The sequence below is a fragment of the Giraffa tippelskirchi genome, chromosome 2 (assembly GCF_054371585.1).
Source record: "Giraffa tippelskirchi isolate mGirTip1 chromosome 2, T2T-mGirTip1v1.2.pri, whole genome shotgun sequence".
In the NCBI taxonomy this organism is placed as follows: Eukaryota; Metazoa; Chordata; class Mammalia; order Artiodactyla; family Giraffidae; genus Giraffa; species Giraffa tippelskirchi.
Genome location: NC_137276.1, coordinates 29,356,249 through 29,371,439, shown reverse-complemented (window position 1 = coordinate 29,371,439; position 15,191 = coordinate 29,356,249). Strand labels below are relative to the sequence as shown.

Sequence of the window (15,191 nt, the reverse complement as noted above, 5' to 3'; positions counted from 1 at the left end):
GGACCTAACTCTCAGAAGTCTCCAAGGAAGTACAAAGGCATGACCTGTGAGTTAGAAAGAACAGACTATGGGGCTGCTTCTTCTGCTGTAGACCCAAGAGCTAGAGCTTGAGGCAAGCCTGTTTACAGGAAAAACAGGAGCCAAGGTCCTTTATTAAGGAGAAGTCTTGGAGGAGACAACCTAATTACCTAAGAAATGAGCATGTCCTCAGATAAGAGCCTGGAGGCTCTCCCAGAGGAACTAAACATTGGCTCCAATATTTCTCATGACCCTACCCCCACTCGCATGTCTGGAGGTTACATGGAATCTCGGGCTCTTTTCTATAACCTCAGGGTCTACAGGAACTCTTGATTGGAGGTGGGGCTAGAACTGGGTAACTGTGTGTTCACCAGGATGGCTCTGAAGCTGGGGAGAACATCTGCTAGCCAAAGTGAGGCACATACTACCCTCTACCCAGGTCAGCTATGCCCTGCCCTCCACCAAGGATGACATGCTACCTGCTGTGACTCTCCAGCACCTTTAGGGGTGAGGAGGCAAAGCGCAAGTCCCACAGCTGAATTACTGGAAGACGATCATCTTCTGAACAAAGCACCAACTGGGTGGCTACGTCTGGGTGCCAGGCCAGGACTGAGCAGTGCATCTGTGAACAAAGCAGATCCCAATGGGCAATACAACCTGACTCTTCTTTTTATGAACCCTTTTTGTCTAGCTGAAATTGGACCTCTCTGAGGGTTTTGTGTCTTTGTGTTTTGTGTCTTTCTTATGTAATTGGGAACACCACAGGTACTGGGGAACAAGTGATGACCGTAAGCAAGGAGCACTAAAAGCCTCCAGATCAGCTCATTTTGGCTTCTCTGAGCTTTCACTCTCAACAGGAAATCTACTACAGGGCTGAATCCACACGTGTAACAGCTGAAAGCAGAACCCTGGCCTGGGGGAAAGCAGCTCCAATGCTAGGCCTGAGCGAGACAGCAGAGCCTGAGCCTATGTTCTGCCTGTATTCAACTCACCCTGTTGCTGTGATCACTGACTTTGATGACAGGTTCATTCTTCCTGAGATCCCACACGACTGCCTTGCCGCTGGGGTGAGCAGAAGACAGAATGTGTTGAACTTGACGGTTCCAAGAGAGAGCCTTGATATCTTCCAGGGGCTGCTAAGGCAGAACGGGGCAGGGGGCGGGATGAGAACAACCTGTCACCCCTGGACAAAGAGACAGCTGGTCTGCCACTGCTCCCAACCACCCACAGAAAAGCCAAGAGTAGACGTGGGGCTACTTAAACCATGCCAATCTCAGGAAGCTGGAAGGGCAGTTTTCCAGACAGGATCCTTTAGAAAATGATGTAGAGGCTGAGAGAAGGACAGGTGCACTTGGGCTTTACTCCTATCCCAAGGTGCTCCTGAGAGGATAGAGTCAAGATTTTAAAAAGAGCCTTCTCAACTATGACAAGAGAGAGAGGGAGAGGAGAAAGGTGAGGGTAGGAAGGGGGGAAATATAGACACCCAAGACCCCCAGGGAGAATGAGGCAGAGAGAAAAGCCATTGATACTTTAGGGCACAGGATGCTATCAAATTCATACTGAACTTACCTCACGATACTGTATGCATAAAACAGAAAAGCCAGGAAGAAAAAGATGGGGGCCCAGTTACAGACCGACAAGACAGGTACACTCAGATACAGAGATACAGGAGACCCCCAGCTGCATGGGGGAACAGGACACGAGGACAAAGCTGACCTTTCCACAAAAGGACAAGGGTGTATCTGGGTGTCCTACTCTTGCGCCTGGTTGGCTAAACCTAGGGCCCAGCCTTGCTTAAATTATACTATGATACACAGTACAGTCACCCCTTCTCTCAGTCTTTTACTCCCCTCACTCTTCTTGCCCTCCAGAAACTTCTAGGACAGTTAATGATCACAAGCCACTTCCACCCCTACCCCTATTCCCAGACCTCCCACCAGTCCCCGTCCACCCTCTATTATCGGGCTGGTAGGCAACGTTAGTCTGTGGAGCTTTACTGTCCTCCAGTGGTGAAGACTGAAATCTGTGCGCTGGCTGCGTCCAGAATTTAATTCTCCCAGGGAAAATCAGCTGCACACTTTTAAGCAGCAGCACCGGGAGCCTCCTCACCTGTGACTTGGATCCTGGGGTCATTGGCACACTCAGGTTATTCAAATCCCAAATGAAGATTTCAGAATCATTGGCCCCTGAGGCCAGGAGGTTGCCCTGTATGAAGGAATACGCCTTTGGAGACACACCATCCCAGGAAGAGATGAGAGCAGAAAAAGGGGAAAGAGACCCACATTTGGGTCCAAAGCCACCCCCGTAACAACTTGGGAAGGCTCAGAGTTACAGACCAGAGGTCACAAGTAAACTCTTCCCTTCGGATCTGTTGCTCCATGCCTCCCAGGTTGGGTGCAAAGCCACCCCCGTAACAACCTGGGAAGGCTCAGAGTTACAGACCAGAGGTCACAAGTAAACTCTTCCCTTCGAATCTGTTGCTCCATGCCTCCCAGGTTGGGTCCAAAGCCACCCCCGTAACAACCTGGGAAGGCTCAGAGTTACAGACCAGAGGTCACAAGTAAACTCTTCCCTTCAGATCTGTTGTTCCATGCCTCCCAGGTCTGATCAACTGAGATGTAGTACCTGGAAAGGATTAAAGTCAAGGGCTCGAGTGCTTCTGTCTCCGGGCAATCACAGGCTCCTTTCCCGAAGACAAGATGTTGGTCACATTGTACAAAGTAAGCATGCCATTGTCCCCGCCGCCTGCAATGACCCCAGAGGCTTCCAGAAGCCCATTGCCAAAGCTCCCCCAGATCAGCTTGTGAAACCTACAGAGAGGAGGATCTGGCATCAGCAACAACTCAGGTCCACGTCAGTCAGTAGAAAATGGGCATCTTTGTCAGCCTCTGCCATTACGCAGGCATCCCCACCCTTAGGGCCTGCCTGTCTCCCTCTTTCCCAGACGCAGAACAGAAGTCTCCTCTGCCTGGCCCTGCCCTTTGGCTATAAAAAATACTTCAAATAGATTACTTCACTTAATCCTCTCAACTCACATAACAATGCTTATGGATAACTTCCTATGTACTAGGCACTGTTTTAAGTGCTTTATATGTATTAGCCGATCAACAATCCCATGAGGTATTTACCTTATTTTCAACTGAGGAAAGTGAGGCACAGAGAAGTTACAAAACATCTGTTATACAGCTAGTAATTTTACTCCCATTTAACGGCTAGGAAATGACAGACTCAAGGTTCAAAGTCAGGCCCATCTTATGCCAAAGCCTGAGCTTTTAACCATCATAAAATATGGTCTTCTATTGAGAGGACGATCCAAACTCTTCCATACCTGAATAGAAGCAGGTTCCCTAGGCCAACAGTTGCTGTCCCCTCTTAAATAGGAGGTGAGAAAAGATCTATAGACCTTCCCTTCCCATGCCATGCTCATGTGACTAGTCCACTGGAGCTGCCATATGTATTCTGTGGGCCAGCCTTAGAGAAACACAGAGGCATGAAGAATAAATGCACTGCTTGGGAAACACTTTTTGGGCTTTCTGAGCATCTTGCATTCTGGCACACAAGAAAGAGATGGACCCTGGGCTCCGTGGTCAAGAACAGGTCCCCTGAAAAGCCCCTAGGGAAGGCATGTGAAACCCCCAATGCCTCACAGGTGGTCTTCCCTCCATTTCACAGCTGTTAGCCAAGGATATTTCCACAGCCCTTTCGAGAAGGCAGATTTCACACTGAATGATGTCATGTAAGATCCCTAACTGAAATTAAACGTTTCCATACTCTGGGAACAGTCATCAAAGAAATTGAATGGGGAAACCAGGCAGGAACCTGTCTAGCCAGTCCTTAGATCAGAGCCAACCTCTCAGAAGTGAAGAGCTGAGCACTAGTTCAGACAAGGTCAGGATCTGAACAGAAACAGCACAGCTGAACAAACAGTGGGTCTAAAGCTACTGTCAGAAAGGCTATGTTTTCTAAAGTTATGGTGATGTTAACAGGGCAGAAGAACGTGTTCCATGCTGGCTCCAGAGGATGCCATGTCATCCAAGGGTTAGAACTCAGCATGGGCAGAAAGCAAGACGACAGATTACCCAGAGAAGCCTGAAATAGGTCACACAAGAAGCAGAGGAAGGTATGCCCAGGGAAACTCACATGGGAATGCAGTGACCTCAGTATGGTCATAGCACATGACATACAAATCAGAGTAAAAGGTACCTGAGACCTCAAAGGAGTCACCACAGGGCTAGAGAAGAGGGCCCAGTTACTTTAGAGTGGCTGAAATGCAGAATACAGGGTGCGACAAAAGCATCATTCTTTGTGTACGCATGTAGAAAGTACATTCCTATTGTTAACACTTCACTGAGAGTGGAACTGGAGCCTGAATAGCTGTGATAGACAACACCTGGGGGAGGGGAACACCTGGGAGAGTCCGGCAAGAAGACTTAGTTGTGTGTGTGTGTGTGTGTGTGTGTGTGTACAAAGAGAGCACACAGCATGTGAGCAAATGTGACATGTTAGCGTTAAAACATTAACAACTGATGAGTCTAAGTGAAGGTATGTGTGCTTAGTCGCTCAGTCGTCTGACTTTGCAACCCATGGATTGTAGCCCGCTAGCCTCCTCTGTCCATGGGATTTCCAGGCGAGAAGACTGGAGTGGGTTGCCATTTCCTTCTCCAGGGGATCTTCCTGACCCAGGAATCGAACCTGCGTTTCCTGAGTCTCTTGCATTGCAGGTGGATTCTTCACCATTGAGCCACCAGGGAAGGCTTTATTCATTGCAATATTCTGCAACTTTTCTATGTTTGAATATTTTGAAAACAAAAAGTTATAAAACAAAACCAAAAAAATGGCCTGAAAATAGGAACTAAAAGATTTAAGGAGAAGGTATAGGGAGAACAGTTTGTATAGGAAGGTGGGAACTTTGAGAACATGAAAGTACAGGTGGAATTCTTTGCTAAAGCACTTCCCAGGATAATGATGGCAGTGATGGAGACCATACAGCATCACAGAATGAGAGGAGGCACTTGAAGAATATACAGGTTCCTTGATTCCCTCCCGGGCCTTCTGAAGCAGAATTTCCAGAGTCAGGCCCTTAGAATCTACATTGCTAAAAAGTGCCCCCCGTGATTCTAACAAGGTGCCAAGGTTGAGATACATCAGGCTGCATACCAGCCTAGAACAACAGGAAGTAGTTGAATTCATCAAGACAGAACCAGCCCCAACAATCAACTCATGGCTACACTTTTGGTAAAAAGGAAAAGACAAGGCTGGAGAGAATAAACTGAGACCTGTGAGATCAGATTATTGTACCAGCTAAGCTCAACCGAGGCCAAGCTTCAGCTGCCATATGATTAGGAATACGTGCTATATAAATTCTTGTTCCCATGATTTCTGTACTTCTCTATTTTGGATTTTTATTTTATTTGCTTAGTAAAGTTCCTTATGAAAAACCCCAACCTCATGTTAGTGGGTTAAAATGAAATGAGTTTGTCCACATCCTGGCCAAAATAACTGAGGAAATCCAAGTTTCCTTAGAAGTTAAACAGAGCAATGAGAGCAGTGCTCCAAGCTGCAGAATGAAGACACTGGGGTGGAGTGATAGCTGTTTGAGAGGAGAACTACTTTTCTGAATGCCTAGTATGCACTAGTGGAGAAGGCAATGGCACCCCACTCCAGTACTCTTGCCTGGAAAATCCCACGGACGGAGGAGCCTGGTAGGCTGCAGTCCATGGGGTCGCTACGAGTCGGACATGGCTGAGCGACTTCACTTTCACTTTTCCCTTTTGTGCATTGGAGAAGGAAATGGCAACCCACTCCAGTGTTCTTGCCTGGAGAATCCCAGGGAAGGTGGAGACTGGTGGGCTGCCGTCTATGGGGTCGCACAGAGTCGGGCACGACTGAAGCGTCTTAGCAGCAGCAGCAGCAGCAGCAGTATGCACTAGGCTACAATGTGCTGACTATATATCTCAAATTTACAGGAGAGAAAACAGGGTCAGAGAAGTTAAAATAAGGTGCCCAATAGGACAGCATATGGCAAAGCTGGGATTTGAACCCAACAACAAAGCCCATGCTCTCTCTACTCTGTGATCCTAATGTCTCTAAAGAGAAGGCAAGTCTTAGAAACAAGAAAACTAGGAGTAGTAACAAAATGATCTCTTAACTGCTTGGTGTTATCCCTTACAGAGGTACCTAAAGAGGGGTCATAGTGCCCCCCAAGGAGCTGAACTGACATAAATGTATTGGAAGATAGATCACCTACTTTCTCCATGTTACTAGAAGATGAGTCAGACATAGGTTACAGAGGCCACTCAGAGATCTAGAACCTCAGTGTAGACAGAGGTAGAGTGCAGCAAATCACCCACTGACCTTTGAACTCATTCAGGCATAGGCAGCCATGTCCTCAACCCAAAAGTCAATATATAAACAATGTATTATTCTCCCAGAAAGCTTTCTTCTTGAGTGGGATTCATCTAACAAACCAAACATCACTTGCATCAGTGCACATGCTAATCCATATTGATGCTGACTGCACCCAGTGGCATTTATCCATACGCTCTCTTCACTCTATTTATAGCTTTCGGCTATCTCTTACCTACAATCAAACACTCTTCGCTTTCAGAACATTCCTCTTTCAGTCAGGTATTTCTAAGTAGATAATATTTCTCTGATGCATCATGGATTGAGGATAAGGGGATATTCAGGATTCAAACGTAGTTGAGGCCTGGGTCTGGTAAAAAGGGCTGGCAATGGAAGGGGGAAGATTTTGAAAAGTATGTTAAATCAATAATAAAAGAGATACAGAGAGGTTGTTTTTTGTTTGTTTTTTTTTTAAGGGGAAAAGGAAGGAAATTAAGCTAGAAAAAGGGAAGAACATAAGACCTAAATTTGGAGTTCAGTAGGTTCTTAGAAGTTATCTTATACAACCTCTTCTTTATACATAAGTGAGGAAACCTAAGATCACTGATGGAATTAAATTTGCCCAAAGTCACATAGTTTTAGGCAAGGCAGCAATCCAACACAACTGTGCTTTCCATTAAACCATGCAGAAGATGACACAGAAAAGAGGAAAGCATAAAGCAAAGGATGGGTTGACCTTTATCTACCCTGATCGCTTTGGTCAATTGTTTGTGATGCTGACTTTTGAGTAAGCGACCTAACCCAGGCTAGGATGGAAAGAAGTGAGTGCCTTAGACCCTGGAGCATCTAAGATGATTTTTTCAGAAAGGCCACAACAGAACTGCATCAAAGGTAATCCCCTAGGTCTTCGAGAATGAGAATCAATCTTTAGACACAATTATAGAGGTGAAAAAAGGAAGCTGCTTCAACCTAGTTGACTGCAAAACAGATTGTTACCCTTGAAAAGCTCTTCAGGCACTAAGACTAACAGAAGATTGACCATAACTAACTGAAGTGGTGGATATGAATGCTCAGGTTGGTAACCCAGAATTTTCTAATATCACTCATTTATTCTACAGACATTTTTTCAACTACCTAATGCCAGGCACTATTCTAGATGCTAGAAGTGAAGTGAAGAAGCGAAGTCACTCAGTCGTGTCCGACTTTTTGCGACCCCATGGACTGTAGCATGCCAGGCTCCTCTGTCCATGGGATTTTCCAGGCAAGGGTACTGGAGTGAGTTGCCATTTCCTTCTCCAGAGGATCTTCCCGACCCAGGGATCGAACCCGGGTCTCCCACATTGCAGGCAGACGCTTTACCGTTTGAGCCACCAGGGAAGCCTCCTCTAGATGCTAGAGATACAGCAATAAATAAAACATACAAAAATATCTGCCTACATGGTTCTCAGGATTCAGTTTCAAGGTTTCTTAAGCAATTAGCTCTTTCTTAAGAATTCTTGGCCTTAAGGAGCCACTATCGTGTTAAAGCTGCTACTTGGCTGGTTGAAGAAAAGAGCCCTTGCCCACTGCCCCTTTTCTTATCTTCAGGAGTATAAACATGATTAAATTAGCTCTCTTCTTTCAGCAGCCCTTTCTGTAATGCCTATTTACAGGCTAAGAATATCTCATCATTACTGGTAAAATTGCCAAGGCCTCCCTTCAAAAGGTACAGGTACTGGAAATACAAAGAAATGTAAAAAACTACAAAATAAGGGATACTGTAATAAAGTGATAAAGGAGTGATAAATAATAAAGAAGTGATAAAGTGATATACGAGCTCAAGAAAGTAAGAAGAATAACTAATTTTCATTATTAAGTTAAGCCATGAAAAGAAAGAGGAGGGTACTTCTAAGTATCTTAATCTAATCACTCAGATGAACCAAAAAATGCATAAGATGAAAAGTTACATAACAGACCAGCAATCTCTTAAGGGGGATGGCAAAAAAATCCTCTGGGCTATAACAAAAGGATTTATATTTTTATATTAAAAATAATACAGTAATACATGTATATTATTTATATTGAAAATATACTTGAGTGCAGTGAATATTCACATTTCTCCTGATGGTGCAAAAATCTGGGGATCACTGATTCAGACTGTAAGCCTCATCTTTAAAAAACTAATAAAAGGACAGTTGAATAATAGAAAGCAGGTCTTGGAGTCAGCTAGGACTAGACTTAAATTCTAGCTTCCCCGGGTTTTGGTTCCCTCCTATGTAAAATGGAAATAATGGTATTTATTGGCTAGGCTCATTTTGAGAAATGAATACAATATACAGAGCCCCAGCATAGTGCCTGGCATGTGTACACGTGCTCAGCAAATGCTCATACCCAGCCCTGTAAGTCTGCCAGAGCCATGAAATCCATGAGTGCCCAATCAGTGCCTGACAGCAAAGAGGAGAGGATCATTCATTCGCCTCTCATTGGCAGAAAAGGGAGATACTGTGTAAGGCTGTTACTTTCACAAAAGCCAAGGGAGGAAGGAGCCAACATTTCTGTGTTCCAGAGAGAGATCAGGTACTCGTGGGTCCAGGCTTGTGTGAGGCGTCTCTATCACGTCATTCTGCCTGATGCTGCTGCTGACCATAAAGGTGTGAGTGGGAGTTTTCAAAATCTTCTTGCAAAATAAACCCAGAATTAACTTCTCTCCAACGTAAAGATCATTCTCCCCTCACTTGTCCCCTCATGAGCCCTGAGAAACACCCCGTTCCTGAGATTCCCCATCAAGGTCTATATCAGGATCTGCCCTGCATACCCATCAACAGTTCAGACATAGCACCTGCTGGAGGCAGAAAGGACTCCCTTGCGTTTCAAGTCCAGAGAGGGGTCCCTGAAATCAACCTCAAAGATTTCCAATGTGCCATTTGTACTAAAAGAGGCATCTAGCTGCTGGGCAGATGTTCCTAGGCACAAGAAAAGTCAGGAAGAGGCAGCATGTGAGCAACAATATATGCATGGATTTGGGGTATAAATGGTTAGGCAGTAGAGAAAAGGAGCAATAGGAGAGAACTGGATATACCCTTTTTCAAATGGTACCTCCAAAAACCCCAAGAAAGCATGAAGTGCTTAGCCTTGAGCCATAATCCAAGATTGTCCCCAGGGACTAAAACTCCTAATAGCCCCTTGCTTATGCTGCCAGCCAACCCCACCTTTCCATGACTCTGAAACTTTCTCTGAAGCACAATCAAGAACACTGGATACTGAGTTTCCCTTCAATCTATCCAGCAGATCCTCATCTACAGTACCACCATACCTGTGGCCATATACACAGGGTACTGGCTGGCTGGGCTCCACACCTGGACGGCTTGTCGTTCAAGCTCCTTCAGCTTCATGGTCTGTCCTGTAGGTGGCAGAAAAGTGACATGATCCTCAGCCTACTGAAAACAACAGTAGAAACCACAAACTTTTGGGCCAGATCAAGGGAACACCTGTAGACATGAGTACCTGTTTTCCTCACTCCACCATAGGATGGGAATATTTGGGGGCAATACAGGGTGACAAATACATGATCGGCTGCAGATCTGTAATGACAATTCATTTACCCAGTTGGACAGGTAAACGTGGTGTGCTACAGTCCATGGGGTCGCAAACAGTCGGACACAACTGAGCTACTGAACTGAACTTAACCCAGTTATTGAAATCTAATGCTTTAAATCCTAAAAGATACTGAACCACACTGGTTGCCACAGGCCCAGTGATGATGATAACCATCAAAGCAGAAAATCTCAGTCACCCTATCCATTTCCTTGGTTTTAAACATTATCTATATGCTGATGACTGCCAAATTTCTATCACCAACACAAATCTCTCCACTGAGTTACAAGTTCTTATATACAACTGCCATTTATACAAGTTCTTATATACAACTGCTAATCAAATATTTCCACTTGGGTATAGTAAAGATACCTAAAAGTTAGTCTGTCTAAAATGGAATTCTCTGTTCTACCATCTCACCCCTTCATCTGTTGTTCCTTCAGGTTTCTTCATTTCAGCAAACAGCCAATTGCTCAACCCCAAAACCTGCAAATCACCCTAGATCCCTCCTTCTTCCTCTTTCCCTTCTAATCTATCATTAAGTCTTCCAGCTTTTACCTCCAAAATATATCTTGATCTATTTTTCTCCATCTTCACCACCACTACTCTATTTGAAGACACTATCATCTATCACCTAGATTACTGGTCATCTCCCTGCTGCTCATCTCCATCACCCAATTCTTTCTTTGCATAGAGCAAGAGTAAACTTTTAAAATAAAAAATAGGATTTTGGCATTCCATGCTTAAAGTTTTGCAGTGGCTTCTATCATACTTAATAAAACAAACCCCCTTGAGCCCTGCTCACAACTACCACTTCAACTTCCTCTCTTGCTACTCTCCCCCTTACTTATTGGGTTCCATCTGCATTAGTCTTTTCTTTCAATTTCTTGGCTTTTCCCCACTTTAGAGCTTTGTAAATTAGGTTTGCTATACTTTGAAAGCTTTTCATTTCATTCTCTGGATAAGTGGTTCCTTACCACATCTTTCAGGGTTCAGCTCTCACCTACTCAAGGAGGTGAGTCCCCCAATCCAAAATAGTACTTTTTGCTTCTTAGCAATTTGTAATTGTATATTCATTTATATCTACATTGTTTGTGTTGTACACTTATAAGTAAACTCCATGAAAGCTACCGCTGTGTCTGCTTTGTTCACCATGTTATACCTAGTGTCAGAAGAATGTCTAGCACATAGTAAGTGTTCAATAATATTTTATGAATGAATGCAGACATCTATTTTAACTCGAGTTTCCAAACCAATTCTAACACATACTCAAGGTGCCATTCCAACAGGCTCGCAAAGCAGCAGGAAAGTTAAAAAAACAATAACAAAAAACCAATGAACTTGATGGAGTAAACTTGGGACCCACTGTGACCTGCTTGAGCAAGCCACAGCCAGGTTAGTCTTGACCAACAAAAACAAAAGTTTTGTTACTTAATCTCAAATGTACTGTCCAGCTTGAAGAAAGCTTAGGGCTCCCAACTCAACCAAGACTTCCCGGGCACCTCTAAACACTTGAGGCTACACCAGGATTCCTCTGATGAGATTGCACATCATACTATACGGTCACCAGTGCCACCTGCTGGTTAAGATCATTTTCACGTTTCTGGAGAAAGGTCTCTTAAGTAGGAGCTACAATTAGCTCAGTGCACTTAACGTGCACCTCCCATTTAATTCTAACAATGGTTCTGTGAGGTCAGTACTGTTACTATCCCCATTTTACAGGGAAGAAAACTGGCTGGGCCAAGCTGTGAACCCCAACCAGCCTTCAGAGCCCGTTGCCTTTAACCATTATACCAGTCTAAAGTAAACTCCATAGTGTTTAAATCCCAGACAACCTACAAATTGAGAAGGCTTGTCATCTACTTTGTTCAGAGGCAACTGTTGGCAAAAATGGTCCCCCATGCGGTCAGAATGGCGGGGCCTGGGAGCGTCAAAGGTGGGGAGAGCTATGATCATGCAACCAAGAGCTGGACACACTGGAGCAGTGAAGGGGGAAAGTCAGCATTCCTTGGCTGTCCACTCCCTCTGGAGGACGGTTGGCCTTCCCCGCGGCTCACCGGCGTCAGCACCGCCGGGCGTTTTCGCTCGGGCGGGACGCACAGACCGGCGGCTGACTCTGGGCCCCGGACAGGTCAGGGCCCAGGGCTGCTGAGGGAGGCGCGAGGGCAGCGCTGGAGAGAGATCGTCGTCGGGCTGCGAGGCCCAGGCGCCGCAGGGAGAGTGAGCCGGCTGCAGTCCGGGAGCAGGGCGGGCATCGTGGGGCCCCCTGAGAGGCACACCGGCCGGAGCCCCCCGGCGGGAGCCGGGTGGGCCGGGTTCTCCACCGAGTACGAGAGCCCCCCGGCACTCTCGCGAGAGAGGAACCGCGCTCTGTGTCCCCGGCGCGCCTTCTGCTCTCAGGAGCCCCGGGACAGGCGGGGAAAACCAACCTGCTCGGAGAGCCCAGCTCAAAGGTCTGGCGCCGCAGAGCTGGAGTCGCAGCCGGTTCCCTCAGGGCCTTGGAGCTCAGCGGGCGCTGTGGACGGCGGCTGAGGAGGGCCAAACGTAGTCCGGGCCGCGGGCACCGCCGCCCACGGGCGCAGCCAGGCGCCAGGCCCGGGACCCGGACAACCCACGGGGAACGTCCCCTCATACAAATATAGCTTTTAATGGGCCTTCCCTCACCTGTCCTGTGATTATGCAGTGGGTCAGATCCCGCGACTATTAAAGTTCTGGTGTATTCGAGTCAGGCTCCGGGGGTATCCTCCGAAAAGGGAAAATACTAATTGAAGCGGAAAAGACCCGGTCCTAGCTCCAGGAGCGCTCTGTGGAATCCACTTAGCTGAAAAGGTGAAAAGCAATCTAGGCCAGGTGGGGCTAGCGATAACCCGCCTACCAATGCAGGAGACGTAAAAGACGCGGCTTCCTTCTCTAGGTTGGGAAGATTGCCTGGAGGAGGGCATGGCAACCCACTTCAGTATCCTTGCCTGGAGAAGCCTGTGGACAGAAGCACCTAACGGGCTACAGTCCATAGGGTCACAAGGAATCGGACCCGACTGAAACGACTTAGCCCGCACAGGCCTTAATACCGGAGTGACTTTCTGCGGGGACCAAAAACTGGTGCTCCCAAACGTCGGTCGAACTAATTAAGGGCTGTAGATGGGTGGAGGGCGAGGTACTGTAGACCAGGGGTTACCTGGAAGGTATCAGAGACGAGACAGGTGTTACATGCTGAAGTTTCAAGAAGATAGGTGATGCCCCAACAAGGAGAAAGGGGCCCAACGGACTGATAGGCGCCCTGCCATTTCCCATACTGTGAATGAAAGCAGCTACAGTTGGGGAAGTGGGCTGACTACAGATTGTGGAATACTAATTCCACTCTGCAGGTAATTGGGAGTTACTGAAAATTATAGGTAGATACAGTGGCTCAGGGGTAAAGAAGCTGCCTGCTAATGCAGGAGACGCTGGTTTGATCCCGGGGTTGGGAAGATCCCCTGGAGAAGCAAAAGGCAACCCACTCCAGTATTTTCTTGCCTGGGAAAAACCGTGGACAGAGGAGCCTGGCGGACTGTAGCCCGTTGGGTTGCAAGAGTCGGAACCAACTTAGTGACTGAACAACATGCAGTAAGATTATATCACTAGCAATATGGATCCCCTTAGAGAGAGAACAGAACTGGAGGCAGGGAATCAAATTTAAGAGACTAACAATTCAGGTACCAGGTGATGAACTCTTGGATTAACGGATTGTAATAGATTGTAATAGCTGAACAGGCTCTTGTGACTGATACAGGTAAACAGTTGGCAGGGGTATCTGTGATCATATACATCTATTGATTGAGGGAATTATGGCATTTCCAAATAAAATGTTCTGTAGGCAGCTGAAGATTTTAGACCTAAGTTATTTTGATTCAAAACTTTAATGCATGAATTCTACTGTAGTTCAGTCTGATATACCTCCAAAGATGGTGAGCTGGTTATGACTGGGCCCCAAGTCTTTGTGACACAGCTCTAGATTTCCTTTTCACGTGGATATGGGAATTTTGAACTCAGAACAGAAAAGAACATAGGGTACTGGTGGTGCCTGCCCACTCTTTTTATGTACTATCTCTTGAATTTCTCAGCACAACAGTGGATAACAAACAGGATTGAAAACTGAACCTCAGGCAACACCTCAAAGGAGGGAATGAGGCCAAGGTGTCACTGAAGTGTTCTGAAAGAAATCTGAACCAAAGGCATAAGGTTACAGTTTCAAGTAGGACGTGATTTAAAAAAAAAAACACTCTTCCTGCAACTGCGACATCTTAGAAATTCTTTTCACCTTGTTTTATAAATGCTAATCTTCTCTTCCAGGTAACTCATTGAAGGCAATTATTTTCTTGTTCAACTTTATATCCCCAAGGCCTATCAGTGTCATATATATTAGGCAGACAGATGTTTGTTAAATGATTATCAAATGCTCTAAAGGACAGAGAATGAAGACATATAAAAAGCAGTGGAGACCTTCAGACAGGCATTTCAAAAAAGAAAAAAAAACAGGCATTTCAGTAGACCCACTCACTGATCTCATAAACGTCTTTCACTGTCTTTACATCAGTAAAGGACCCCTTGTCTAACGTGAATGGACTTGGCTTCCGCAGATCATGCTGAATGTATACTTTTTTATGGGACAGGTTTTTAGGCAGTTATCATTGTAATTTAAGAAAATGTCCCTAAAGCGAAGAAAAGAACATAAATTAGTTCTCTTTAACAGATGCATTGAGATAGACCCTCAAAAACATGGTTTTTCTCTTTCTAAAGGCTATTATAGGAGCTTGGATCAATCATTAAGGTAATGAAAGCCATGCATAGGTTCAGTAATAACTCAGTGACTATCCTCTAATTCATAAATATAAGTAATGTCAACTTGTAACAGTCTAGGATTCAGAAGCTGCTTTGGAATACATATTCTTTTCTTAAAATGAAGTATAGTTGATTTACAATCCTGTGTTTTTAATAAATACATATTCTTATAAGATACATACAAAATTAGAGGCAATCACAGCCCTAGGTCTGTCCCAGAAACCTATTTATCCTATAGTATTTTGAAACATGTTAGAGTACACTTTTTTTAGCTAACTACTATTATTAAAAAGTTATTTTTTATGGGAAATAAATCTGTTCCAACTTGAAAAGTCAGAAAATCCTGTAAATGGGGAGCTACCCATACCTATCTGCTGCACAACTGGAACCCTCAACTACCTTTCCCAGCGAAATTAACAAATCAACATCTTCTTATG

General features: G+C 45.3%; 1 protein-coding gene across 1 annotated transcript in view; it reads right to left on the bottom strand.

Annotated features, from left to right (window-relative positions):
- The window catches only part of SEC31B (SEC31 homolog B, COPII component), a 30,950-nt gene extending 18,689 nt beyond the window's left edge, over positions 1-12,261 (bottom strand). The window contains 8 exon segments of the mRNA XM_081548383.1: positions 498-640; positions 1,011-1,154; positions 2,128-2,223; positions 2,644-2,671; positions 2,673-2,828; positions 9,182-9,305; positions 9,656-9,742; positions 11,994-12,261. Coding sequence (XP_081404509.1) covers positions 498-640; positions 1,011-1,154; positions 2,128-2,223; positions 2,644-2,671; positions 2,673-2,828; positions 9,182-9,305; positions 9,656-9,734 — 770 coding nt within the window. The 5' untranslated portion in view covers positions 9,735-9,742; positions 11,994-12,261.
- Between the last annotated feature and the right edge of the window lie 2,930 nt (positions 12,262-15,191).